We start from the raw sequence: 26074 nt of genomic DNA, 5'->3' as shown, positions 1-26074 counted from the left end.
ACTTTTTAACTAGCAATTTTTGATGGAATTTTTTTATATCATTCGAAAGGTATTGTTGTCCTGAGCTCAAATTTGAAAAGATATTTCACCTGTGATCGTTTTTCGTAAAGTTACGGGGGTTTAAAGATTGCCATTTTGGCCAATTTGGGACAATTCACGCGCGATGTATTTCGCGCTATTAACGCGTAAGCGGAGAGTTAATCCGTCTTAGAAATCGTTCCAAATTAGTTTAACAAAACTTGTTTACCATAATTGATTTGTTACAAGTAGCGAAATCTATCCTTTAGTACTTTACATGGCGTGTGGGGGGATGATTTTTATAAAAAATTTCAAATTTTTGAAAAAAAAATTTTCATTTTGTTTTATTACTTTAAATTTTTTAATGATTTTACTGCTCCATAAACCTTAATGGGCAGTCGGAACATTCAGGGCTTCGCCCTGATACGAGCAGTCTTGTTTTTATATGTGGCTGGAAAAACTTAATAGACAATAAGTCAAAGTATGACCATTTGGAAAACTAATCAATGTCAAATAAAAAAGATGAAGCGCAGTTGAAGCTTCACTTCGTAAACATAAGCAAAACACGGCCGAGAGCATTACGAGGCCAAACTGTGCACTGGATAGGCGCACAATTTAGTGCGTGTATGTCTCTGGAAACCAGAGAAGTCTTTAATCATGTTAAAATTATATGTCGGAACAATAAAAGAAAACAAAAGAACAAAGGCGAAGATCAAAGAGAGCGTCATTGTTGCGGAATCCAATCCGCTTGAAATTCACAAGATACAGGTTGGCTTTGTGACGATGAACTCTAAAATATTAGCAAATACGAGAACAAAACTCATAACACTGCGGAGACTCACTTCAGGCACGCATGGATTCAAACAGCCGATTGAACAAGAAAAAAAACCTTTTAATTTTTTTTGCCCTAGCTGTATTAGGCGCTATTAACTTAGCTAGCAAGTTTTGTTAGGAGGGATCTTGCTCTACCAAATGCAGACACACCGCGCGAACGTACGTAAAGCCTTGAATATACGTTCAATAACGAGGAGAAAATATCCTTTAACTTGTTCATTATTTTTTTTACGCAGTCGCACGATTTACAATACATCATGCACAAAGAACTGACTAAAGCAAAAACAGCAGAGGATTTTAAACGTTCAAAACTTAGCGTAACACAAAAAACGCAAACAAACTTTTAGATCGGATATCAAAAATTAAAGCCACGATTTTAATAGAGAGAGAAGGATTTTAATAGAAGGAATAGAGAAAAAAAAATGAAAATTTTGTTCAAAATTTGAAATTAGAAAAAAAGTTGGAAAATTAACAATTGCTTTCTAGCACATGAGAATAAAATGATGACTTAAAACGGGTTTTACTGAAACAAAATCTTTCCAACTGTAATTTACTGAAAAAAATAGCAAAAAATTTATTTAGAGGCCCACGTTGGTATAAATGACCGTCAAAGGAAAATATCAGGACGCACGTGTACTGCATGCATACACGTCACGTGAAGAAATCTGTGAACAAAGTTCTCTTCTGACAAAATGTCTTGTACACTTGTGGCCACACTTGCTCCTCCGGAAGTAAAGCAGAGGCAAACTTTTGGAACAAACCCGACCTGAGTCGTTTTCAAAATTGATAATCACGTTTTGGCTTTCAAAACTCACTAAATAGTTTGACTCAATCAAAAAAAGCCGAAAATTTTTAAAGCTGAACAAAGATTACAGCGAAAAAAAAGAAAACAGAAAAAGTACTGAGTCGTGGTTAACAAATTTACAAATTACAGGAGCAAATCAATATTATTGGCAACTTATGAAAAATGCTTGCATCACAAAAAAAACCGTGATGGGGAAACTACGCCGACAAAACCTAGGCACACACGAAAATCCGACAATCGATTCCTCCTGGAAAACAATTTCTTTTTCAAACATACTTTAAAAAAGGTTTGGCTGGTATTCAAACGCCACACCTTGGGGTGCAAAGGCAACTGCGTTATCTCCGGACCAAATCAGGAAATCAAAGCTTCACTAAAAGAGCAAGTTCATTTTCTTACCTATTTGTAAGAAAGTTGTTTACAGAAAAACAGATTTGGTTGCCGATTATAGTACATTTGATCTCCCGAATGTGACTATTTTTCCTAATAAAGTTAGCATAGCCTCATTTTAACAAGTTTTTCGGCAACTTAATTGGTTGGTTTCCAAAATTACCAAAAAAAACTACACGAGTCTCTGACAAAGCATAAAACAATACAGTCTTTCAAACTTAATGTACGCAACTTTCAAATAGTAACTTAAAGATATTTTCAGCAAGCCCTTGATAACAATAAAAAGATGAATAAACTGCTGCAGCTATTCGATAGAACTTTTAATCAAAATCCTATAACAATAAATTATCGCAAAATCAGGCGCAAACATGCACCTAACCATTTTCGAAATATTACGCTTTTCAAAACATTACAATTTAATTGTTGACCATTAGTGACATTGCATAAAAAATACAAAGAACAAGAATCACAGCGTCTTTTGCAAAAAGAAGCGCTAAAACTACGAAAAGTTGCAAAAAACTTAAATAAAACAAAAACGAGTAACTTTTTGTGTTCTTAAAAAACTGAAAAAATCGGCAAAAAACTCTATTAAGTGTTTTTCCTTGAACCAAGTTTAGTTGAAACACAGAAAATAATGAAAAAAAAAACTGATCTAAGAGTTAATTAAACGTTTTAATAAAAATAGTGGAGCCGAGTGCGCCTTCAAAAATTGAATTATAATACGCTCGAAATGATTGTTTCAACAGTTTACAGGGAAGCGAAGCTAGATTTTGCATCGCGAGCAAAAAAACAGAAAAAACTAGCTCTAAAATTGCAAAAAACAAGGAAAAAAGTAAAAAAAAAATAGCCCTATTTAACCAATAGCTTTTTAAGTTTATTTGATAAAACAAAAAGCATCAATTTAATTTACTACTTATCAAATGTCAAAGCACATACTAATAAAACGCTGAAGCAGCCTGTAGACCTAATATTTGCTTCATAGTTGAAAAAAAATAGTCGTAACATTACATTACGCTGGCTACAGCTGACATGTGTAAATAGTAGCACCTCGGTAAATAGTAGAACTAAAATTAGCACTTATATTTGCACCTCAAGTTCAAAAAAAACAATAGTCGTAATATTACAACGAGGCGAAGCAAATCTGCGCACCACTTGCGATACCAAAAACAAAAAAAATTGAAGACCAAATCAATTACACCTACGAAGTTTCCAAACATTTGACTCGATGATGTTCAATTTGAGGGGCGCAAGTCCAACACAACCACCGGAAAAAAATATTTAAAAAAAATAATCAAGCAGCGAGTAAAGAGCTTGTTGACGAAAAAATTTGAGCTATAACTTCTGAAACTCTAAATATTTACGGCCCTCCTCTTTAGCAAATGCGCAAAATGATTAAAATCTATTTTTTGCTTGATAAAACTCAAATATAGGTTCATAAGCTGATAGAACAAACGCCGAAACTATTTAGGCCGAAGAGAGTTTTTAAGTGAGTTTTTTTATTTAAAAAAAATATATCAATCAAAAACATGTTCTTTTACAAAAAATTTTTTTCGATTAGCTTACAGCAAAAAATACGAAAAATTGCAAGTAAGCCGACAGAACATAAGCGAACAACAAATAGACCGCTGTTTTTCATACTAATTACTTTGGACTTTGAAAAAAAATATATATATATATGCTGACCGGATTCGAGCCTAGGCACGTAGCAGTTAATTAGTTTTCGTACGCGGTAGTTAAACTTGAATCTTCAGGAAATTGAGCACAATTGCTGCAGAATTGAATGCTCCACAAATGATAAATTCACTAGTAATTCATTGATTTTTTTAAACTAGTGTTTAACCAGAAAAAAGTCTATACTCCGATTTGATAACGCTTGCGATTAGCAAGCGTTATCAAATCGGAGTATAGACTTTTTTCTGGTTAACCACTCGGAGTATAGACTTTTTTCTGGTTAACCAATTATTACGCTCGCTAAGGCTTACTTGTATAAATACACTTTCTAAACTAGCACTCGATGACGTTTTATTGCGACCTATATATTGAGCTGTTCGCTTGTTGAGTTTGCCTATCTTTTATCAAAGGAAAAAACTATCTAAATAAAGCAATAATTATTCCAAAAAAAAACAACAGAAAAATTATCACGACCTTTATACGAGTCTGCACTATGTGCATTGAAAATAAATTCTTGAAGACTCTTTTCTTTGTTACCGTTTATTTAAATTATTTCGAGATACGCAATTTCTCAATAAGAGAAAAGTTCACCCATGAGATATTTTTTTGCGCTAGAAATTTTAAAGATTAGCTTGAATCGCTACACCTCTGATTAAAAAACCGTCTTTAAGTTTCTTCAATTTGTTCAATTTATTGCACTGCAATTTCGAATGCTACAGATTGTGATTATAGCAAAAATGCCACCAAATGAACACTCTTATTAGCGAGTTAGGTAGGGAAAAAAGAGTCAAGCTAATACACTAAGCTCGCTAGAGTAAAAAGTATGCCATTGGACAATATAGGGCTCCGACCATCCGCGTTGCAACGTGTACGAATGTAACGTGTACGACAGCAATAAATTGACGCAAAATCAGGCGCAAACATTCACTTAACGATTTTCGATATATTACGCTTTTCAAAACATTACAATTTAATTGTTAACCATTTGTGACATTGCACAAAAAACACAAAGAACAAGAATCTCAGTGTGTCGACCATGGGGGAAAATAACAGGCAATGAATGGTCTTAATCAAAACCAAGACTTTATGCCAGCTGTGTTTACAAAATACATCAGATGCAAGATGCAATATATGATTATAAAAGCAGTATGTTAACAGACAAAATGCGATATTTTGTTGAATAAAACGGTTTGTTTTGAAATACAAATATTTCCTGTTTTGTAGAATAAAACAAATTGATTTCAAATACTTCCTATGTTTATTTGTTGCTGATCTTAACTTTTAAGACAAATGAAAAACTTCAATTCAACAATCAAAACCAGCAGGCAGGAGTGCAAATACATTATTTTAAACAGTTCGCTTTTGAACTCGTTTTGCAATCAAAGCATCCAAACTATCGGTCAAAGGCTGCTTCAAAAACTTATTCTTTTTCTTCAAGTTTATTTTCTTTATAGGAACTGAACTTTCCTCAGACTGTTTCTTGTCTTTGAAACCTTGTGTGCTCATTTGTTTCTGCTTTTTTCTTCGGCTTAACGTTTTGTGCAGTTTTGCTTTGTCGACAGATCTCAGTAGTGTTTTCTTTGGCATTGGGTTGATCACTCGTGTTTTCAAATCAGCCGCAGATAGAGTCTCGATCACAGCTGGAGGTAGAGCGACGTCAGATTTCTTGGGTTTGTTCGCAGACGCCTCTTCTTTTTCTGGTAGTTGCACGGACTTGGCAATCGTTTTGAGTTTCTTTTTGGATTTGTAATTCAGGACTTCATTGCCACTCCGAAATTGCTCCTTGGAAGGATCTTTACCCTATCAACACAAAATAAGAATTACATTAGAATTATTTCAGTGACAAATCCAAACTTCGATTATTTTGCGCAATGCAACTCATCGTTGAAAAATTGCGACAACCGAAAAATTATATATGTAAAATTCTGATTCTCTCATCGGAAAAAATTGTCCATTTTTAATTTTCAAAAATGAGGAATAAAGATAATGCACTCACTTGTGACTTGAGCATACTGCGTTGTTTCTTCTGAAGAGCTGTCATATTTTCCAACGAAAACTCCACAACTGGTCGCTGAAAACAAATTGCATTGACCGAGTAATTTTTGCGCCAAGTTTGTGGGGGCTTTAAAATTTATAAGAGGGTCTCTTTGTAGATATAGTATAATTCGAGCAAATTGATTTTTCGCGCCTTAGTGCTTCTCCGAGTTACCACTGAATATCTAGACGCTTAATTGCCGGAATTTTGTCACTGGTTGAAACTTCAAGCAATTCCAAAAAATCATGTGACGCCTGTTTAGTTATTGACAAACACTTTACTCCTCTTCAAATATAGAATATTTTGCTGCTCTCAAAAAGATGACTTTTTGAATATTAAACTTAATACATGAACCAATATTCTTTTAGTTTCAATAGATTAACTCGCACAATAATAGAACTGGTCTGTAGAGGAATCCAAAAAGAATTAGTTTATAGAAACCTTTTCGTGGGAGAAGACATTGGGGTTGTCATTGAGTGCCTCCAGCGCCTTCAGTGCGAGCGGGTGGGAGGAGAAAGAGACGAATGCATAGCCGAGACTCTTTCCCAGCCCACTCGCAGTCTTGTCCGTTTTCTCCTTCATTATACGACACTGAAACAGACAGGGTTTGCAAAAAATTCCCACTCTCATCACAGACGGCCAACTTTACAGTGAAAACAATGTTTCAACAGGGGCGAAGCTGAGCTTTGCATCACTTGCGATACAAAAAAAAATCGAAAAGGTCGAAAAAATTCGATCTATTAAAATGAGTAAGACTAGTTTTGAAACAAAACATTACGAGACAATAGATTGTGTAAAAAGCATCGCAAGATAATGTACTTAGCGGCAACAAAGCCGAAAATACCTTGTCACAGAAACCCGTTAAGCCGAAAAAATCAACAAAACTTCAGACATCTGAAAAGTTAATACGTCCATCTCAACCTTAAACACTTCATTTGCTCGTCAAAGAAACAATATGAGGATACTAAGCCGATAGAGAATTGGCCGAAACCTATCAAGCCCAAGAAAAGAAAAAAAGTCGAAATAAAAAAATTTTAGACCAAGATGTTAAGTCCCCCTCAACTTCAAAACACAGACACGCATTCACAAAACGTTTTTCGCTGGTCGAAATACGTAATATGAGGCCAATAAGCCGATACAATATACGCCGCAACCTATCAAGCCAAAAAAGGGAAAAAAATCAAAAGTCAGAAAAAAATTGTTATCATGAAATTCTATTAAGAAATTTAGCATTTTGCGCGATCCAGAGGTGAGCATGAAAAATATTTCTGTTGAAACGACTCGAAATTAGGTCACTACGCCAATAAAAAATAGACCGAAAGCATTTGGACAGAATCAAGTTTATATACGAAGTCATTTTAGTAAAATTACAAACAGCAGAGGTTAATCAGAAGACTAAAAGCAACTACAATATAAAAAAACTTTAAAAAATCTACAATATGGCAACTAAGTCGAAAAAACATAAGCAGACAATAACAAGACGAACTTTTTTTTCGAAACGAACTATTTCCCGTTGAAAAAAAACAGGTCCGGTCAGTTTCGAGACCAGGACATTTGGCGTCCCAGGCGTATTGGTTACCTCCACACAAAGTGTGCCGATTACGATTAGCAGTTTGAATTCATTATGAACCAAGATACCAATTCGGCAGTAAGTGATTCTGTTAAACAAGTTGTTAACCCGAAAAAAAGTCTATATTCCAGTTTGATACCTTGCTAATCGCAAGCCTTATAACACAATGGAACCATAAATGGGAATCAAAATACATTATGGCAGCCCTGAATCAAAGAAAACTATCACTTCAAAGAAGTAGATAAACAAGATGCTAAAAAGGGGTCGATCTCAAATCAAGGAATAGACATTTCATGAACACTTTAAGGTATTGCATCCAATTTTTATTTGAAGCAAAGGAAATGAAATGAACTTGAAAAGAACTCAAAAATCAACTCGCTAAAACGTAAATTAAAGCCTGAACAAGTTTTAAGACTTTTCCTGAAAAAAAAACAGCTAGAGCTATATAAGAGTTTTCACCCTCTTCATTAATCTTTCACTCTCTTCATTACTTTAAGTTCAGTACTCTTGAAAAAAAAGTCAAAGAACACTTGAACGACCTCAATGATATGATGTTTCTTTCCTCTAATAGCTTTCAAGCACATTGCCTTCAGCTCCTTGTCTGTAATCTGTTTGGGCACATTGTGCACACAGAGTCTAGTTTGGGACACCACTATGTTGGAGTTCTGCAACTTCGTTTTTTTCACTTTCTCAATTCTAAAAGCACAATTTCAATTACTAGCCAGAAAACACAACTGGGTTTACAAATCAGACAAAAGTCCCGACTTTACGGAGTATTGAAAGTCCACCAAAGAACCCTGTAACTAAGGAAACTCCAAAGTCTTGTATTCAAATTTTATAAAAGAAAGAAATCATTATTTTGTCATTAGCAAACATACACCCACGCTCCGTTGCCAAAAATGCATTATTCACAACAGTGACTTTGTTCAATTTATCCTCGAGTCAATTAAAAAGCAATAAAAGCTTCTAGTCGCATTGCCCCACCTGTCTCTGAGTTTGAGATCATGTTTGGACATATTCATGACTGCGTCTCCTCTGATCAGTCCGACCCTGGCCAGGTGGAGGTTGCGTCTGTCATTCACTCTCTGCTCCATCGAATCCTTCTTCCTCTCCTCTTTCTCCCTCTCTTTCGTCTCCCTCGCAACAGCCACTTCTGCACTCAGCTTCCGCCTATCCATGATCAGACCCTACAATATGGAAAACATTAAGCAATCAGTCTTCGCAAACCACAATTCGTAATCTAGAAAAAAACTAGTAATATACTGAATGTTTCTACTGCCGTTTCATGTCTGATGAGGCTTTTATTTTGAATCATAATATAATCGCAAGTTTCACACAGAGCTTCCCACCACTTGCGATGGAAAAAAAACGTCTATAAGAAAGTTTTAAAAAGTAAACAAGACTGCTCGTGTCAGGTCAAAGCCCTGAAAGTTCCGACTGCCTTTTAACGTTTATGGAGCAGTAATAACATAAACAACATAGAAGAATTAAATGAAACAAAATAAAATGAAAAACTTTTTCTAAATTTGAAAATTTTTCTATGAAAATAATCCCCTCACACGCCATATAAAGTACTAAACAATAGATTTCGCTCATTGTAATAAATCAATTATGGCAAAGAAGCTTCTTTCAACCAATTTGGAACGATTTCTCAGACGGATTAAATCTCCGCTTACGCGTTAATAGTGCGGAATATATCGCGCTTCAATTGTCCCAAATCGGCCAAAATGGTAAACTTTAAACCCTCATAACTTTACGAAAAATGATCACAGGTAAAATATCTTTTCAAATTTAAACTCAGGACAACAATGGCTTTCGAATGATATAAAAAAATGTCGTCAAAAATGGCTAGTTAAAAAGTCGAAATTTGTCTGAAGAAAAAAAACCCAACCCGAGCACAAATATTCCGTTACTTTCGTATCGAAAGTCGGAACAATAAATCAGATTGGAAAAATGTTGGAAAACATTTTTGAAAATAAAAAAGCAGTAAAATCAGTTTGACTACAACTGTGGTTTTGAGCTGGCCAGCTATGCAGAATACACACGATGAAACTATTTCTAAACAGCACACTGATTAACTCATTTTGAAACAACCAGAACAAGTAAGCTTAAACAAACAACAAACCTGACCTGAAAAAACCTAAAACGTTTCTAGACACAACAAACTATTTAAAATGATAAACTTCAAAAACAATTCAAAACCTGATAATCAATCTTCTTGCTGAGAGAAAAAATTGCTAAAAAAACTCGATTGAAACACAGATGTAGAAACAAGAAAAATACGCTGCAAAGAACAAACAAATAATTTTGAAGACTGAAAAAGAAAACACGCCGATTTTTTTTCCTTCAAAAAAGAAACTCTGGTCAGGCGAAAAAAAAGAAAAAGTTGAAAACCTCAACCAAAAAAACGCAATTTAACTTATGTTCCTAGAAAAAAAAAGACGTATCATTGAGCCAATTTAAAAATGAATGAGTCCGGAAACGTATCAATATTATCCGGAAGTGAAAATAAATTAAACAGAACGTTGTTTTAAACTGACAACGAAAAAACTAAAAAATTATTCCGTTAAAACTTTAACACATTGAAACTAATTTTAACTTAAGGAATACAAAAAGTTAAACACGAAAAGTTACAGAAAAAGTTAACAGAAAAGAGGACGAATGTATCTAGCAATTTTGAACAAAATTACCGAAAACTTTAACTCTACAGCCGATCAACTAACCAAAAACAACAAAAAATTGAACCAATTCTGTTAATTCAACTGAGCAAACAAAAAAATTTTTGAAAAATTGTACTGAAAAAATGAAGAGTCTAGAAGGTTTATTTAAATTTTTCCAAAATTTCATATAAGAAATCAATCACTCCCACATAATACCAAAGAAAGTTAATCAAAAATAAACTATTCAGAAAATAAGCAAACGAAACTAAAGCTGACCTCTTCCAGCGCCGAAAATTGTCGGCACAAAAAACCTCTCTAAAACTCTTAACAGGAACCCAAATTTGGTAAACTATTTAGAAAAAAATAAGCAGACGAAATTAAAGCTGACCTCTTACAGCACGGAAATTCTGCCGAAAGATTTCGGCACAAAAAAAACTCTTAACAGGAACCCAAATCTCATACCTAACATGCACCTACTACACACTACACTAACCATGGTGCTATTGAAATGAATATCATTTCAATTCGTCTATTCTGTGAACAAAATTGTTAAAGGGAAAAAAATCTAGCTCTCGATTGCAATACCCATGCTTATATGGAATTTCATTATATTTAATATTTCTTCACACGCCGTTCAAAACAAAAAGATAAAATTTGCGGATATTACCTAAACAATTGGAATAATTAGCTAGTCTCAATTCTATATAGAACGATTTATGAGCCACTTTAATTCGCTAAGCGCTAAAAGCAAACTAAAAATTTGTGCACATTTATTGCCCCAATTAGCAAAATTAAAAAATTTCAACATCCACAAGTAAGAAACTAATTTTGAGCTCAGGTCAACAATATGTCAGATGGTATAAAAATACACAAAAAAAATCTAGGTTAAAAAAAAAACGAAATATTACTGAGGCGATACGCATTTCCTTCAAAAACAAACAACTTTGATAAAAGTTATTTTTTAAATTTCTCAGCACACGCAATGTCAAGTACCTAGTGATTTTTTTTGGCTACAAACACTTCAGAGAGACCGAATAGCTTGCTAGAATTCAAATTAGAATGGAATGATTACTGAGCAGGAATATTCAAAATTTCAATTCGAAAATTGAAATTTCGAAAGAAACTTCAACTTTCGAACTTCAAAAAAACGGCCTTTGAGTTCTTTAAATTTTCAGAACAATTTGTGATTGACACTTTTTTGAACGTAGCCAGCTGACAGTTGGAAAAGAGTAAAGAACGCAAGGTAACTGAAAAAAAAAACTGACTTGTTTTTTCAAAAACCTTCAAGTTTTGAATTTCGAAGAAAAAAATTGATGCCTCAAAGCTCTTTGAATTTGTAGAACAATTTATGATGGACACTTTTTGGTTAAAATTAACCCAATTTGAGAAAACTGGATCAATAGGCAAAACTTATATTTCGCAGGGAAATGTGATAATTAATTTCCATTTTCGAAATTACAAGTCGATCACATTTTTCGCGACCTTTACATTTTGACTGTTCGATAGTGGAGTTTGCCTTCCTTTTAACAACTAATTTGAGTTTAACCGAAAAAAAAATCAAAAATCAAACCGCAGAAGCCTGTCCGGATTCTGTTGTCCGAATCATTCAAAAAAAAACACTGTCCGCTGCTCTCAAGTAACTTATCTTGAATAAATAATTTAAAAATTATGTTGCACACTACTTACATTCCCTCGCTGCAGTTTATCCAGACATTTTTGGACAGACTCTGCGTCGTCAAATTTCACAAACCCACAACCTGGAAAAATCAATTAAATCAATAGAGTAAGTAGGAACTAGGTTTCAAATATTGCATACTTTCCATAGTTGGAACCCACCTTTCGATTCCTCTGTTTCGTGATCCAGGACAACTTTGGCCATGCTCACTTTTCCGAATCGAGAGAAGATCTCTTTCAGCTCTGCATCACCAGACCGGAAAGGAAGGTTTCTACACCAAACCACATTAATTACTCCATAATATTCCAAATTTAACAAATGGGAATAGATCCAAACCTATCATATTTATATTGAACTAGCTAGTGCAGATCTGGCCAATTTTCCAGTTACGGCTGCTCTCTTACAGGAAAAATGATTCACGATCATTCCCTTTCAGATTTTGAGTTTTTACTCCAAAACTTTGGGTACGAACTTTTATTTTGTATTTTTTTTTACAATTCGGGTGCGTAAGTATGAACTTGGTTGTATGTTTACGGGTAAGTGGACTCAATATTTTGCTCAGTTCGATAATTTAAAATGCGTCTGCTAAAGTTTCGGATTTTTTATGCTCATAACGATCGGCTTTCAATTGATAATAGGTTTTCGTATTTGAAAATACAAGCTTACTCCTCCTTACTTAACAAATACTGTTTTCCCCTCCTGCACATCGTTGTACTTTTCAGCCACTCTCTTTCTCCTCGCCTTCATCATTGCAGCCTCTTCTTCATCATCATTATCATCGTCGTCTTCAATTTGTTCACCTTCTTCGTCCGAGTTTCCATCATCTTCAGACATCATTTCCCGATCATCCAGGTCCGAATTCTCATCTTCTTCACAGTTTTCATTCTCTTCACTGTCATTTTGATCACTGTCCTCGTCATCAGCTGCACCATTTTGCTTGGTGTTCCAATTCTCAATCCTACTCAATCTTTCATCTGTACATGAGGAGGCGTGATAGGAACCGTCTTCTGGCTCCAGAAGTCGGCCATTATGTTGACCATGACCATGTCTGAGATGTATGTCTTTTGGGACCGATAGGTCTACTGCCATGGGACGCCCTAATGCAATTGAAATAAACATTGTTATACAATTAGAGTACTAAGAAATGATGCAGATTTATCAATTAATGATTTGGAACCCTTTCTCATGTTAAATATCGATGAAAAACAGCCAATTGACTCATGGAAAAGAGCAATGAACGCAAGGAAACAAAAAAAAACACTTCAAATTGTTAAGAAAAAATATATGCCCTTAAACTCTTTGAATTTCAAGCACAGTTTATGATCGGTGTTTTGATAAAATTAACTTAACTTGAGAAAACTGGATCAGTAGGTAATTTTCCGCTGCGAAAACTGATCAATTCCATTTATGAAACGAGAAGTCAATCACGTTTTTCGTGACCTTTACACTTTTGCTGTTCCTTTACACTGTTCCTTTACACCTTTACACTTTGCCATCCTTTTAAAAAGGAAATTAACTGAACTTAAAAAGAAATTAAAATTCAAACCGCGAAAAATCACAATTGAGCGAGCATGAACAAATATTAAGACTTTTTCCTGAACGTAGTTAGTACTCTTATATAGGTCTTGATGTTTTTTTTTACGTTCATTACTCTTAATCAAATATCAAAACAAATGCAATCTATTGTTTCTGAGCTAAGCCAAAAACGATTCGAATCTCTTTAACTATTCCTCGCCCATTATGGTAACCACTAATGAATCTTCCCATAAACAACTGATTTAACGATTAAGCATATGTGAATTTCGTACCTTAAAACAAATATCTCAAAACCCCTTTGCAAAAAGTGGAATTAGTTAAAAGACCTCTAAATACTCACCACGTAACTCGTGAGCCTGAAATTTCTCAACAGCTTTCACAGCCTGCTCTCGAGTCTCAAATTGCACGAATGCGAAGCCTCGTTTCTTTCCTAAAGCAACAAAATTTGGATCAACAGCTAAAAGAAAAAAGTATTTCGAACTAAGATCCTGAGAAGTAGAAGCACATTGCGTGATCAAATACACAAGACAATCACATCAACTAAATTCATAGAAATATCCTCTCAGATGTACCATCATTCATATTCACATGAAATATACACTTCGACTCAGTTTTCAAAGGAATCAGTTTTCAGAAGTAGTTAGAAAACCATCATATCCACAAGAAACCAGCACTTCAACTCAGTATTAAAAAAACTAATCAATTTTCAGAAGTAGCAAGTATACCATAAAGAGGCCATAAACTCGATCACTTATAAAAACTATTTTCACACCTAAGAAGCAAGTATATCATCATATTCACAAAAAACAAACACTTCAACTCAGAATTTGAAAAATAAGCATTTTTCAAAAAAGCAAGTATGCCAGCATATCCACAGGAAACCAACATTTCAACTCAGTATTGAAAATTAATCAGTTTTCAGAAGTAGCAAGTATACCATCATCTTCGCAAGACGCCAAAAAGTCGATCAGTTATAAAAAATATATTCACACCTAAGAAGAAGCAAGTATTTCATCATATTCACACAAAAAACCAATACTTCAGCTCAGAATTTGAAAAATAAGCTTTTTCAAAAAGAGCAAGTATGCCAGCATATTTTAACTCAGTATTGAAAATTAAACAGTTTGAAAATTAAACAGTATTGAACATTTCAACTCAGTATTGAAAACTAATCAGTTTTCAGAAGTAACAAGTATATCATCATCTTCAAAAGACACCAAAATATGGATCACTCATGAAAAAAAAATTACTATTCAGACGTATTAAGTATATCATCATATTCACTAAAAACAAACACTTCAACTCAGTATTCAAAATTAATCAGTTTTCAGAAGTAGCAAGTATACCATCATCTTCGCAAGACGCCAAGAACTCGATCAGTTATAAAAAACATATTCACACCTAAGAAGAAGCAAAAATATCATCATATTCACTAAAAACATATACTTCAACTCAGAAATTGAAAACTATTCATTTTTCAATTTCTATATTCGATTCTATATCCACAAGAACCAAACAATTCAAATCAGTTTTAAAACATATATCTTCTGTTAAAATACCATCATCTTCGCAAGTAGCAAAAACTATGATTAAAATTTGAAAAAAATATCATTTTTTAAAATTAGCTAATATGCTATCATATTCACGAGAAACAAATATTTCGACTGAGTTTGAAAAAGAAAGTCACTTTCGAAAAGGCATGGTTACCATAATATCGACAAAAAAACCAACACTTCAACTCAGTATTCAAAATTAATCAGTTTTCAGAAGTAGCAAGTATACCATCATCCTCGCAAGATTTAAGAACTCGATGAGTTATAAAAAACATATTCACACCTAAGAAGAAGCAAAAATATCAGCATATTCACTAAAAACAAACACTTCAACTCAAAAATTGAAAACTATTCATTTTTCAATTTCTATACTCAATTCTATATTTACAAGAAGTAAACAACTCAAGTATGAAAACATATTTTTCCAAGAAGCAAAACTACGAAAATGTTCTGAAAAACTTATCATTTTTCAAAATAAGCACGTAGGCTATCATATTCACGAGAAACAAATATTTCGGCTCAGTTTGAACAAGAAATTTACTTTCAAAAAGGCATGTTTACCATCATATCCACAAAAAACCAACACTTCAACTCAGTATTAAAAATTAATCAGTTTTCAGAAGTAGCAAGTATACCATCATCTTAGCACGATATCAACGTTCAACTCAATAATAAACATTTAATTATGTTTCACAAAAGCAAGTATACAGTCGCAAAAAAGCATCGATAGACTTTTGAAAATCCATTTACTTCTTAGAAGTGGTGAGTATACTCACCACTTACATAATAGTTCTATAGATCATATTCACAAGAAACAAAACTTTAACTCAATGTTATAAAAACTTAACACTTTAAGGAAGTAAAAGAAGACCACATTATTCGCCAGATGCAAAAAATATGACTAAATTCTGAAAAATTTATCATTTTTCAAAATTAGCAAAGATGCTATCATATCAACAAGAAACCAACAATTCAAGTCAGTATTGAAACTTAATCAGTTTTCAGAAGTAGCAAGTATATCATCATCTTCAAAAGACACCAAAAATTCGATCACTCATGAAAAAAAATTACTATTCGGACGTAGCAAGTATATCATCATATTCACTAAAAACAAACACTTCAACTCAGAAATTGAAAACTATTCATTTTTCAATTTCTGTACTCAATTCTAGATTCACAAGAAGCAAACAACTCAAATAAGTATCAAAACAGATCTAAATTCTGGAAAACGTTTTTCAAAACTAGCAAGTATACTATCATATTCATAAAAAAAACTAAGATTTGCACTCAGTTTGAAACAAAAATCCTTTTCAAAAAGGCAAGTTTACCAACATATCTCCAGTAACCAACACGTTAACTCAGTATTTCAAATTGATCAGTTTTCAGAAGTAGCAAGTATATCATCATCTTCGCAAGATACCAAAATTTCGATCACAAAAGATTGAAAAGTAAGCATTTATCAAAAATAGTAAAGAGGCCAGCATATCCATAAGAAATCACCATTTCAATTCAGTATTAAAAATTAACGCTTTTTAAGAAAACAATTACACAATCATATTCGCAAGCCAAAAACTTATACTCGCTTTTAAAAAACTAATCATTTACAGAAATAGAAAGTACGCCAGCATATCCACAAGAAACTAACATTGGAACTGATTATGATTAAATTATCAGTTTTCAGAAGTAGCAAGTATACTATCATCTTCGCAAGATATCAAATTCAACTCAATAATAAACATTTAATTATGTTTCACAATAGCAAGTATACAGTCGCAAAAAAGCATCGACAGATTTTTGAAAATACAATTACTTCTTAGAAGTGGTGAGTATACTCACCACTTACATCATAGTTCTATAGATCAAATTCACAAGGAACAAAACATCAACTCAATGTAATAAAACTTCTCACTTTAGGGAAGTAAAAAATGACCACCATAATCGCCAGAAGCAAAAACTATGACTAAGTTCTGAAAAATTTATCATTTTTCAAAATTAGTAACGACGCTATCATATCAACAAGAAACCAACATTTCAAGTCAGTATTGAAAATTAATCAGTTTTCAGAAGTAGCAAGTATATCATCATCTTCAAAAGACAACAAAAATTCGATCACTCATGAAAAAAAATTACTATTCGGACGTAGCAAGTATATCATCATATTCACTAAAAACAAACACTTCAACTCAGAAATTAAAAACTGTTCACTTTTCAAATTCTATACTCAATTCTATATTCACTAGAAGCAAACAACTCATTAAAACAAATATATTTCCAAGAAGCAAAAACTATGACAATATTCTGAAAAATTTATCATTTTTCAAAATAAGCAAGTAAGCTATCATATTCACGAGAAACAAATATTTCGGCTCAATTTGAACAAGAAATTCACTTTCAAAAAGGCATGTTTACCCTCATATCCACAAAAACTAACATTTCAACTCAGTATTATTAAATTATCAGTTTTCAGAAGTAGCAAGTATACTTTCATCTTCGCAAGATATCAAAGTTCAACTCATAATAAACATTTAATCATGTTCCACAATAGCAAGTATACAGTCGCAAAAAAGCATCGACAAAATTTTGAAAATACAATTACTTCTTAGAAAGGGTGAGTATACTCACCACTTGCATCATAGTTCTATAGATCATATTCACAAGAAACAAAACTTTAACTCAATGTTATAAAAACTTGACACTTTAAGGAAGTAGAAGAAGACCACATTATTCGCCAGATGCAAAAATTATGACTAAATTCTGAAAAATTTATCATTTTTCAAAATTAGCAAAGATGCTATCATATCAACAAGAAACCAACAATTCAAGTCAGTATTGAAAATTAATCAGTTTTCAGAAGTAGCAAGTATATCATCATCTTCAAAAGACACCAAAAATTCGATTACTCATGAAAAAAAATTCTTATTCGGACGTAGCAAGTATATCATCATATTCACTAAAAACAAACACTTCAACTCAGAAATTGAAAACTATTCATTTTCCAATTTCTATACTCAATTCTAGATTCATAAGAAGCAAACAACTCAAATAAGTATCAAAACAGATCTAAATTCTGGAAAACGTTTTTCAAAACTAGCAAGTATACTATCATATTCATAAAAAAAACTAAGATTTGCACTCAGTTTGAAACAAAATTCCTTTTCAAAAAGGAAAGTTTACCAACATATCTCCAGTAACCAACACGTTAACTCAGTATTTCAAATTGATCAGTTTTCAGAAGTACTAAGTATATCATCATCTTCGCAAGATACCAAAATTTCGATCACAAAAGATTGAAAAGTAATCATTTATCAAAAATAGTAAAGAGGCCAGCATATCCATAAGAAATCACCATTTCAATTCAGTATTAAAAATTAACGCTTTTTAAGAAAACAATTACATAATCATATTCGCAAGCCAAAAACTTAGACTCGCTTTTAAAAAACTAATCATTTACAGAAATAGAAAGTACGCCAGCATATCCATAAGAAACTAACATTTGAACTGATTATGATTAAATTATCAGTTTTCAGAAGTAGCAAGTATACTATCATCTTCGCAAGATATCAAATTCAACTCAATAATAAACATTTAATTATGTTTCACAATAGCAAGTATACAGTCGCAAAAAAGCATCGACAGATTTTTGAAAATACAATTACTTCTTAGAAGTGGTGAGTATACTCACCACTTACATCATAGTTCTATAGATCAAATTCACAAGGAACAAAACATCAACTCAATGTAATAAAACTTCTCACTTTAGGGAAGTAAAAAAAGACCACCATATTCGCCAGAAGCAAAAACTATGACTAAGTCCTGAAAAATTTATCATTTTTCAAAATTAGCAAAGATGCTATCATATCAACAAGAAACCAACATTTCAAGTCAGTATTGAAAATTAATCAGTTTTCAGAAGTAGCAAGTCTATCATCACCTTCAAAAGACAACAAAAATTCGATCACTCATGAAAAAAATTACTATTCGGACGTAGCAAGTATATCATCATATTCACTAAAAACAAACACTTCAACTCAGAAATTAAAAACTGTTCACTTTTCAAATTCTATACTCAATTCTATATTCACTAGAAGCAAACAACTCATTAAAACAAATATATTTCCAAGAAGCAAAAACTATGACAATATTCTGAAAAATTTATCATTTTTCAAAATAAGCAAGCAAGCTATCATATTCACGAGAAATAAATATTTCGGCTCAATTTGAACAAGAAATTCACTTTCAAAAAGGCATGTTTACCCTCATATCCACAAAAACTAACATTTCAACTCAGTATTATTAAATTATCAGTTTTCAGAAGTAGCAAGTATACTTTCATCTTCGCAAGATATCAAAGTTCAACTCATAATAAACATTTAATCATGTTCCACAATAGCAAGTATACAGTCGCAAAAAAGCATCGACAAAATTTTGAAAATACAATTACTTCTTAGAAAGGGTGAGTATACTCACCACTTGCATCATAGTTCTACAGATCATATTCACAAGAAACAAAACTTTAACTCAATGTTATAAAAACTTATCACTTTAAGGAAGTAAAAGAAGACCACCATATTCGCCAGAAGCAAAAACTATGACTAAGTTCTGAAAAACTTATCATTTTTCAAAATTAGCAAAGATGCTATCATATCAACAAGAAACCAACATTTCAAGTCAGTATTGAAAAATAATCAGTTTTCAGGAGTAGCAACTATACAATCATCTTCGCAAGACACAAAAACTTCGACTTAGTTTAAAAAAGAATTAAACTTTCAAAAATAGTAAGCATACATTTAAACAAGAGAACAACGTTCAATTCATTCATAACGATTGAATCATGTTTCACATGTAGCAAGTATAAAATATCAAAGTTCAACTCATAATAAACATTTAATCATGTTCCACAATAGCAAGTATACAGTCGCAAAAAAGCATCGACAAAATTTTGAAAATACAATTACTTCTCTAGAAAGGGTGAGTATACTCACCACTTGCATCATAGTTCTATAGATCATATTCACAAGAAACAAAACTTTAACTCAATGTTATAAAAACTTATCACTTTAAGGAAGTAAAAGAAGACCACCATATTCGCCAGAAGCAAAAACTATGACTAAGTTCTGAAAAACTTATCATTTTTCAAAATTAGCAAAGATGCTATCATATCCACAAGAAATCAACATTTCAACTCAGTATTGAAAATTAATCAGTTTCAGAAGTAGCAAGTATATCATCATCTTCAAAAGACACCAAAAATTCAATCACTCAGGAAAAAAAATTACTATTCAGACGTAGCAAGTATATCATCATATTCACTTAAAACAAACACTTCAACTCAGAAAATGAAAACTATTCATTTTTCAATTTCTATACTCAATTCTATATTCAAAAGAAGCAAACAACTCAATAAGTATTAAAACATATATATTTCCAAGAAGCAAAAACTATGACAATATTCAGAAAAACTTATCATTTTTCAAAAGAAGCAAGTAAGCTATCATTTTCACGAGAAACAAATAGTTCGGCTCGGTTTGAAAAAATAATTCACTTTCGAAAAGGCATGGTTACCATCATATCCACAAAAAACCAACACTTCAACTCAGAGTTAAAAATTAATCTGTTTTCAGAAGTAGCAAGTATAACATCATCTTCAAAAGACACCAAAAATTCAATCACTCATGAAAAACAAAATTACTATTCAGACGTAGCAAATATATCATCATATTCACTTAAAACAAACACTTCAACTCAGAAATTGAAAACTATTCGTTTTTCAATTTCTTTATTCAATTCTATACTCACAAGAAGCAAACAGCTCAAATAAGTATCAAAACATATCTATTTTCTGTAAAAATACCATCATATTTCCAAGAAGCAAAAACTATGACTAAGTTCTGGAAAACTTATCAATTTTCAAAACTGGCAAATATACTATCATATTCACGAAAAACAAAGATTTCGACTCAGTTTGAAAAAAACTCACTTTCGAAAAGGCAAGTTTACCATCATATCCCCAAAACCAACACTTCAACTCAGTATTAAAAAAGAATCAGTTTTCAGAAACAGCAAGTATGTCATCATCCTCACAAGATACCAAAAATTTGCTCACAAAAGATTGAAAAGTAATCATTTATCAAAAATAGCAAAAATGCCAGCATATCCATAAGAAATCACCATTTCAATTCAGTATTAAAAATTAACAATTTTAGGAAAACAATTACACAATCATATTCGCAATCCAAAAACTTCGACTCGGTTTTAAAAAACCAGTCATTTTTCTAAATAGAAAAAACGCCAGCATATCCACAAGAAACTAACATTTCAACACACTATTATTAAACTATCAGTTTTCAGAAATAGCAAGTATACTATCATCGCAAGATATCAAAGTTCAACTCAACAATAATAACATTTAATCATGTTTCACATGTAGCAAGTATACAGTCGCAAAAAGCATCGACAGAGTTTTGAAAATACAATTACTTCTTAGAAGTGGTGAGTATACTCACCACTTACATAATAGTTCTATAGATCATATTCACAAGAAACAAAACTTTAACTCAAAGTTATAAAAACTTATCACTTTAAGGAAGTAGAAGAAGACCACATTATTCGCCAGATGCAAAAATTATGACTAAATTCTGAAAAACTTATCATTTTTCAAAATTAGCAAAGCTGCTATCATATTCACAAGAAACAAATAAATCGACTCAGTTTGAAAAAAATTCACTTTCAAAAAGGCATGTTTACCATCATATTCACAAAAAACCATCACTTCAACTCAGTATTAAAACTTAATCAGTTTTCAGAAGTAGCAAGTATATCATCATCTTCTTAGGACACCAACAATTCGATCACTTATCAAAAAAATAATTACTATTCAGACGTAGCAAGTATATCATCATATTCATGAAAAACAAACACTTCAACTCAGAAATTGAAAAATATTCAATTTTCAAAAATAGCAAGAAAGCCAGCATACCCACAGGAAAACAACACTTAAAATGAGTATTGAAAATTAACGCTTTTTTGAAAAGAATTTCGCAAGCCAAAAACTTCGACATGCTTTTAAAAACTTATCATTTTTCAGAAGTATCAAGTCTACCATCTTATCCACAAGAAACTAACATTTCAACTCAGTATTAAAAACAAATCCATTTAAAAGTAGCAAGTATACCAACACCTTCGCACGACACCAAAAATTCGATCAGTCATAAAAAGACTAATCACTAATCAGAAGTAGCAATGATATCATGATATCCACAAAAACTAACAATTCAACTCAAAAAATGAGAAGAAATCTTATTACAAAAATAGCAAGTATGCCAGAATACCCACTTTTAAAAAATAGCAAGTACGCCAGAATGTCCACAAGAAACCAACATTTCAAATCACTATTTAAAATAATCAGTTTTCAGGAGTAGCAACTATACAATCATCTTCGCAAGACACAAAAACTTCGACTTAGTTTAAAAAAGAATTAAACTTTCAAAAATAGTAAGCATACAATTAAACAAGAGAACAACGTTCAATTCATTCATAACGATTGAATCATGTTTCACATGTAGCAAGTATAAAATATCAAAGTTCAACTCATAATAAACATTTAATCATGTTCCACAATAGCAAGTATACAGTCGCAAAAAAGCATCGACAAAATTTTGAAAATACAATTACTTCTTAGAAAGGGTGAGTATACTCACCACTTGCATCATAGTTCTATAGATCATATTCACAAGAAACAAAACTTTAACTCAATGTTATAAAAACTTATCACTTTAAGGAAGTAAAAGAAGACCACCACATTCGCCAGAAGCAAAAACTATGACTAAGTTCTGAAAAACGTATCACTTTTCAAAATTAGCAAAGATGCTATCATATCCACAGGAAATCAACATTTCAACTCAGTATTGAAAAATAATCAGTTTTCAGGAGTAGCAACTATACAATCATCTTCGCAAGACACAAAAACTTCGACTTAGTTTAAAAAAGAATTAAACTTTCAAAAATAGTAAGCATACAATTAAACAAGAGAACAACGTTCAATTCATTCATAACGATTGAATCATGTTTCACATGTAGCAAGTATAAAATATCAAAGTTCAACTCATAATAAACATTTAATCATGTTCCACAATAGCAAGTATACAGTCGCAAAAAAGCATCGACAAAATTTTGAAAATACAATTACTTCTTAGAAAGGGTGAGTATACTCACCACTTGCATCATAGTTCTATAGATCATATTCACAAGAAACAAAACTTTAACTCAATGTTATAAAAACTTATCACTTTAAGGAAGTAAAAGAAGACCACCACATTCGCCAGAAGCAAAAACTATGACTAAGTTCTGAAAAACGTATCACTTTTCAAAATTAGCAAAGATGCTATCATATCCACAGGAAATCAACATTTCAACTCAGTATTGAAAAATAATCAGTTTTCAGGAGTAGCAACTATACAATCATCTTCGCAAGACACAAAAACTTCGACTTAGTTTAAAAAAGAATTAAACTTTCAAAAATAGTAAGCATACATTTAAACAAGAGAACAACGTTCAATTCATTCATAACGATTGAATCATGTTTCACATGTAGCAAGTATAAAATATCAAAGTTCAACTCATAATAAACATTTAATCATGTTCCACAATAGCAAGTATACAGTCGCAAAAAAGCATCGACAAAATTTTGAAAATACAATTACTTCTTAGAAAGGGTGAGTATACTCACCACTTGAATCATAGTTCTATAGATCATATTCACAAGAAACAAAACTTTAACTCAATGTTATAAAAACTTATCACTTTAAGGAAGTAAAAGAAGACCACCATATTCGCCAGAAGCAAAAACTATGACTAAGTTCTGAAAAACGTATCATTTTTCAAAATTAGCAAAGATGCTATCATATCCACAAGAAATCAACATTTCAACTCAGTATTGAAAAATAATCAGTTTTCAGAAGTAGCAAGTATATCATCATCTTCAAAAGACACCAAAAATTCAATCACTCATGAAAAAAAATTACTATTCAGACGTAGCAAGTATATCATCATATTCACTTAAAACAAACACTTCAACTCAGAAATTGAAAAGTATTCATTTTTCAATTTCTATACTCAATTCTATATTCACAAGAAGCAAACAACTCAAATAAGTATTAAAACATATATAATTCCAAGAAGCAAAAACTATGACAGAATTCTGAAAAACTTACCATTTTTCAAAATAAGCAAGTAAGCTATCATATTCACGAGAAACAAATAGTTCGGCTCATTTTGAAAAATAATTCACTTTCGAAAAGGCATGGTTACCATCATATCCACAAAAAACCAACACTTCAGCTAAGAGTTAAAAATTAATCTGTTTTCAGAAGTAGCAAGTATAACATCATCTTCAAAAGACACCAAAAATTCAATCACTCATGAAAAACAAAATTACTATTCAGACGTAGCAAAAATATCATCATATTCACTTAAAACAAACACTTCAACTCAGAAATTGAAAAGTATTCATTTTTCAATTTCTATACTCAATTCTATATTCACAAGAAGCAAACAACTCAAATAAGTATTAAAACATATATAATTCCAAGAAGCAAAAACTATGACAGAATTCTGAAAAACTTACCATTTTTCAAAATAAGCAAGTAAGCTATCATATTCACGAGAAACAAATAGTTCGGCTCATTTTGAAAAATAATTCACTTTCGAAAAGGCATGGTTACCATCATATCCACAAAAAACCAACACTTCAGCTAAGAGTTAAAAATTAATCTGTTTTCAGAAGTAGCAAGTATAACATCATCTTCAAAAGACACCAAAAATTCAATCACTCATGAAAAACAAAATTACTATTCAGACGTAGCAAAAATATCATCATATTCACTTAAAACAAACACTGCAACTCAGAAAATGAAACTATTCGTTTTTCAATTTGTTTATTCAATTCAAGCAAAAACTATGACTAAGTTCTGAAAAACGTATCATTTTTCAAAATTAGCAAAGATGCTATCATATCCACAAGAAATCAACATTTCAACTCAGTATTAAAAAATAATCAGTTTTCAGAAACAGCAAGTATGTCATCATCCTCACAAGATACCAAAAATTTGCTCACAAAAGATTGAAAAGTAATCATTTATCAAAAATAGCAAAAATGCCAGCATATCCATAAGAAATCACCATTTCAATTCAGTATTAAAAAATAACAATTTTAAGAAAACAATTACACAATCATATTCGCAATCCAAAAACTTCGACTCGGTTTTAAAAAACCAATCATTTTTCTAAATAGAAAATACGCCAGCATATCCACAAGAAACTAACATTTCAACACACTATTATTAAACTATCAGTTTTCAGAAATAGCAAGTATACTATCATCGCAAGATATCAAAGTTCAACTCAACAATAATAACATTTAATCATGTTTCACATGTAGCAAGTATACAGTCGCAAAAAGCATCGACAGAGTTTTGAAAATACAATTACTTCTTAGAAGTGGTGAGTATACTCACCACTTACATAATAGTTCTGTAGATCATATTCACAAGAAACAAAACTTTAACTCAAAGTTATAAAAACTTATCACTTTAAGGAAGTAGAAGAAGACCACATTATTCGCCAGATACAAAAATTATGACTAAATTCTGAAAAACTTATCATTTTTCAAAATTAGCAAAGCTGCTATCATATTCACAAGAAGCAAATAGATCGACTCAGTTTGAAAAAAATTCACTTTCAAAAAGGCATGTTTACCATCATATTCACAAAAAACCAACACTTCAACTCAGTATTAAAACTTAATCAGTTTTCAGAAGTAGCAAGTATATCATCATCTTCGCAGGACACCAACAATTCGATCACTTATCAAAAAAATAAGTACTAGTCAGACGTAGCAAGTATATCATCATATTCATGAAAAACAAACACTTCAACTCAGAAATTGAAAAATATTCAATTTTCAAAAATAGCAAGAAAACCAGCATACCCACAGGAAACCAACACTTAAAATGAGTATTGAAAATTAACGCTTTTTCTGAAAAAAATTTCGCAAGTAAAAAAAATCCTATTCGCAAGCCAAAAACTTCGACATGCTTTTAAAAACTAATCATTTTTCAGAAGTATCAAGTCTACCATCTTATCCACAATAAACTAACATTTCAACTCAGTATTAAAAACAAATCCATTTAAAAGTAGCAAGTATACCAACATCTTCGCACGACACCAAAAATTCGATCAGTATTTTAAAATAATCAGTTTTCAGGAGTAGCAACTATACAATCATCTTCGCAAGACACAAAAACTTCGACTTAGTTTAAAAAAGAATTAAACTT

At 31.8% G+C, this 26074-nt stretch overlaps 2 protein-coding genes across 3 annotated transcripts in view; both read right to left on the bottom strand.

Moving 5' to 3' along the window:
• The window catches only part of LOC134845487 (uncharacterized), a 288095-nt gene that overhangs the window by 167536 nt on the left and 94485 nt on the right, over window positions 1-26074 (bottom strand). The gene's annotated exons all lie outside the window — the stretch shown is intronic.
• The window catches only part of LOC134846207 (RNA-binding protein 28-like), a 52542-nt gene continuing 31471 nt past the window's right edge, over window positions 5004-26074 (bottom strand). For both annotated transcript variants that reach the window (XM_063863469.1, XM_063863470.1), the window contains exons 4-12: window positions 13532-13621; window positions 12332-12752; window positions 11817-11926; window positions 11667-11737; window positions 8305-8507; window positions 7860-8016; window positions 6192-6341; window positions 5712-5786; window positions 5004-5515 (exon numbers count right to left, since the gene is read on the bottom strand). In XM_063863469.1, the coding sequence (XP_063719539.1) occupies window positions 5063-5515; window positions 5712-5786; window positions 6192-6341; window positions 7860-8016; window positions 8305-8507; window positions 11667-11737; window positions 11817-11926; window positions 12332-12752; window positions 13532-13621 (1730 nt within the window). In that variant the 3' untranslated portion in view covers window positions 5004-5062. The remainder of the gene's footprint in view (window positions 5516-5711; window positions 5787-6191; window positions 6342-7859; window positions 8017-8304; window positions 8508-11666; window positions 11738-11816; window positions 11927-12331; window positions 12753-13531; window positions 13622-26074) is intronic.

The sequence above is a fragment of the Symsagittifera roscoffensis genome, chromosome 5 (assembly GCF_963678635.1).
Source record: "Symsagittifera roscoffensis chromosome 5, txSymRosc1.1, whole genome shotgun sequence".
NCBI lineage: Eukaryota > Metazoa > Xenacoelomorpha > Acoela > Convolutidae > Symsagittifera > Symsagittifera roscoffensis.
This window is presented reverse-complemented; position numbering and strand designations above follow the sequence as displayed.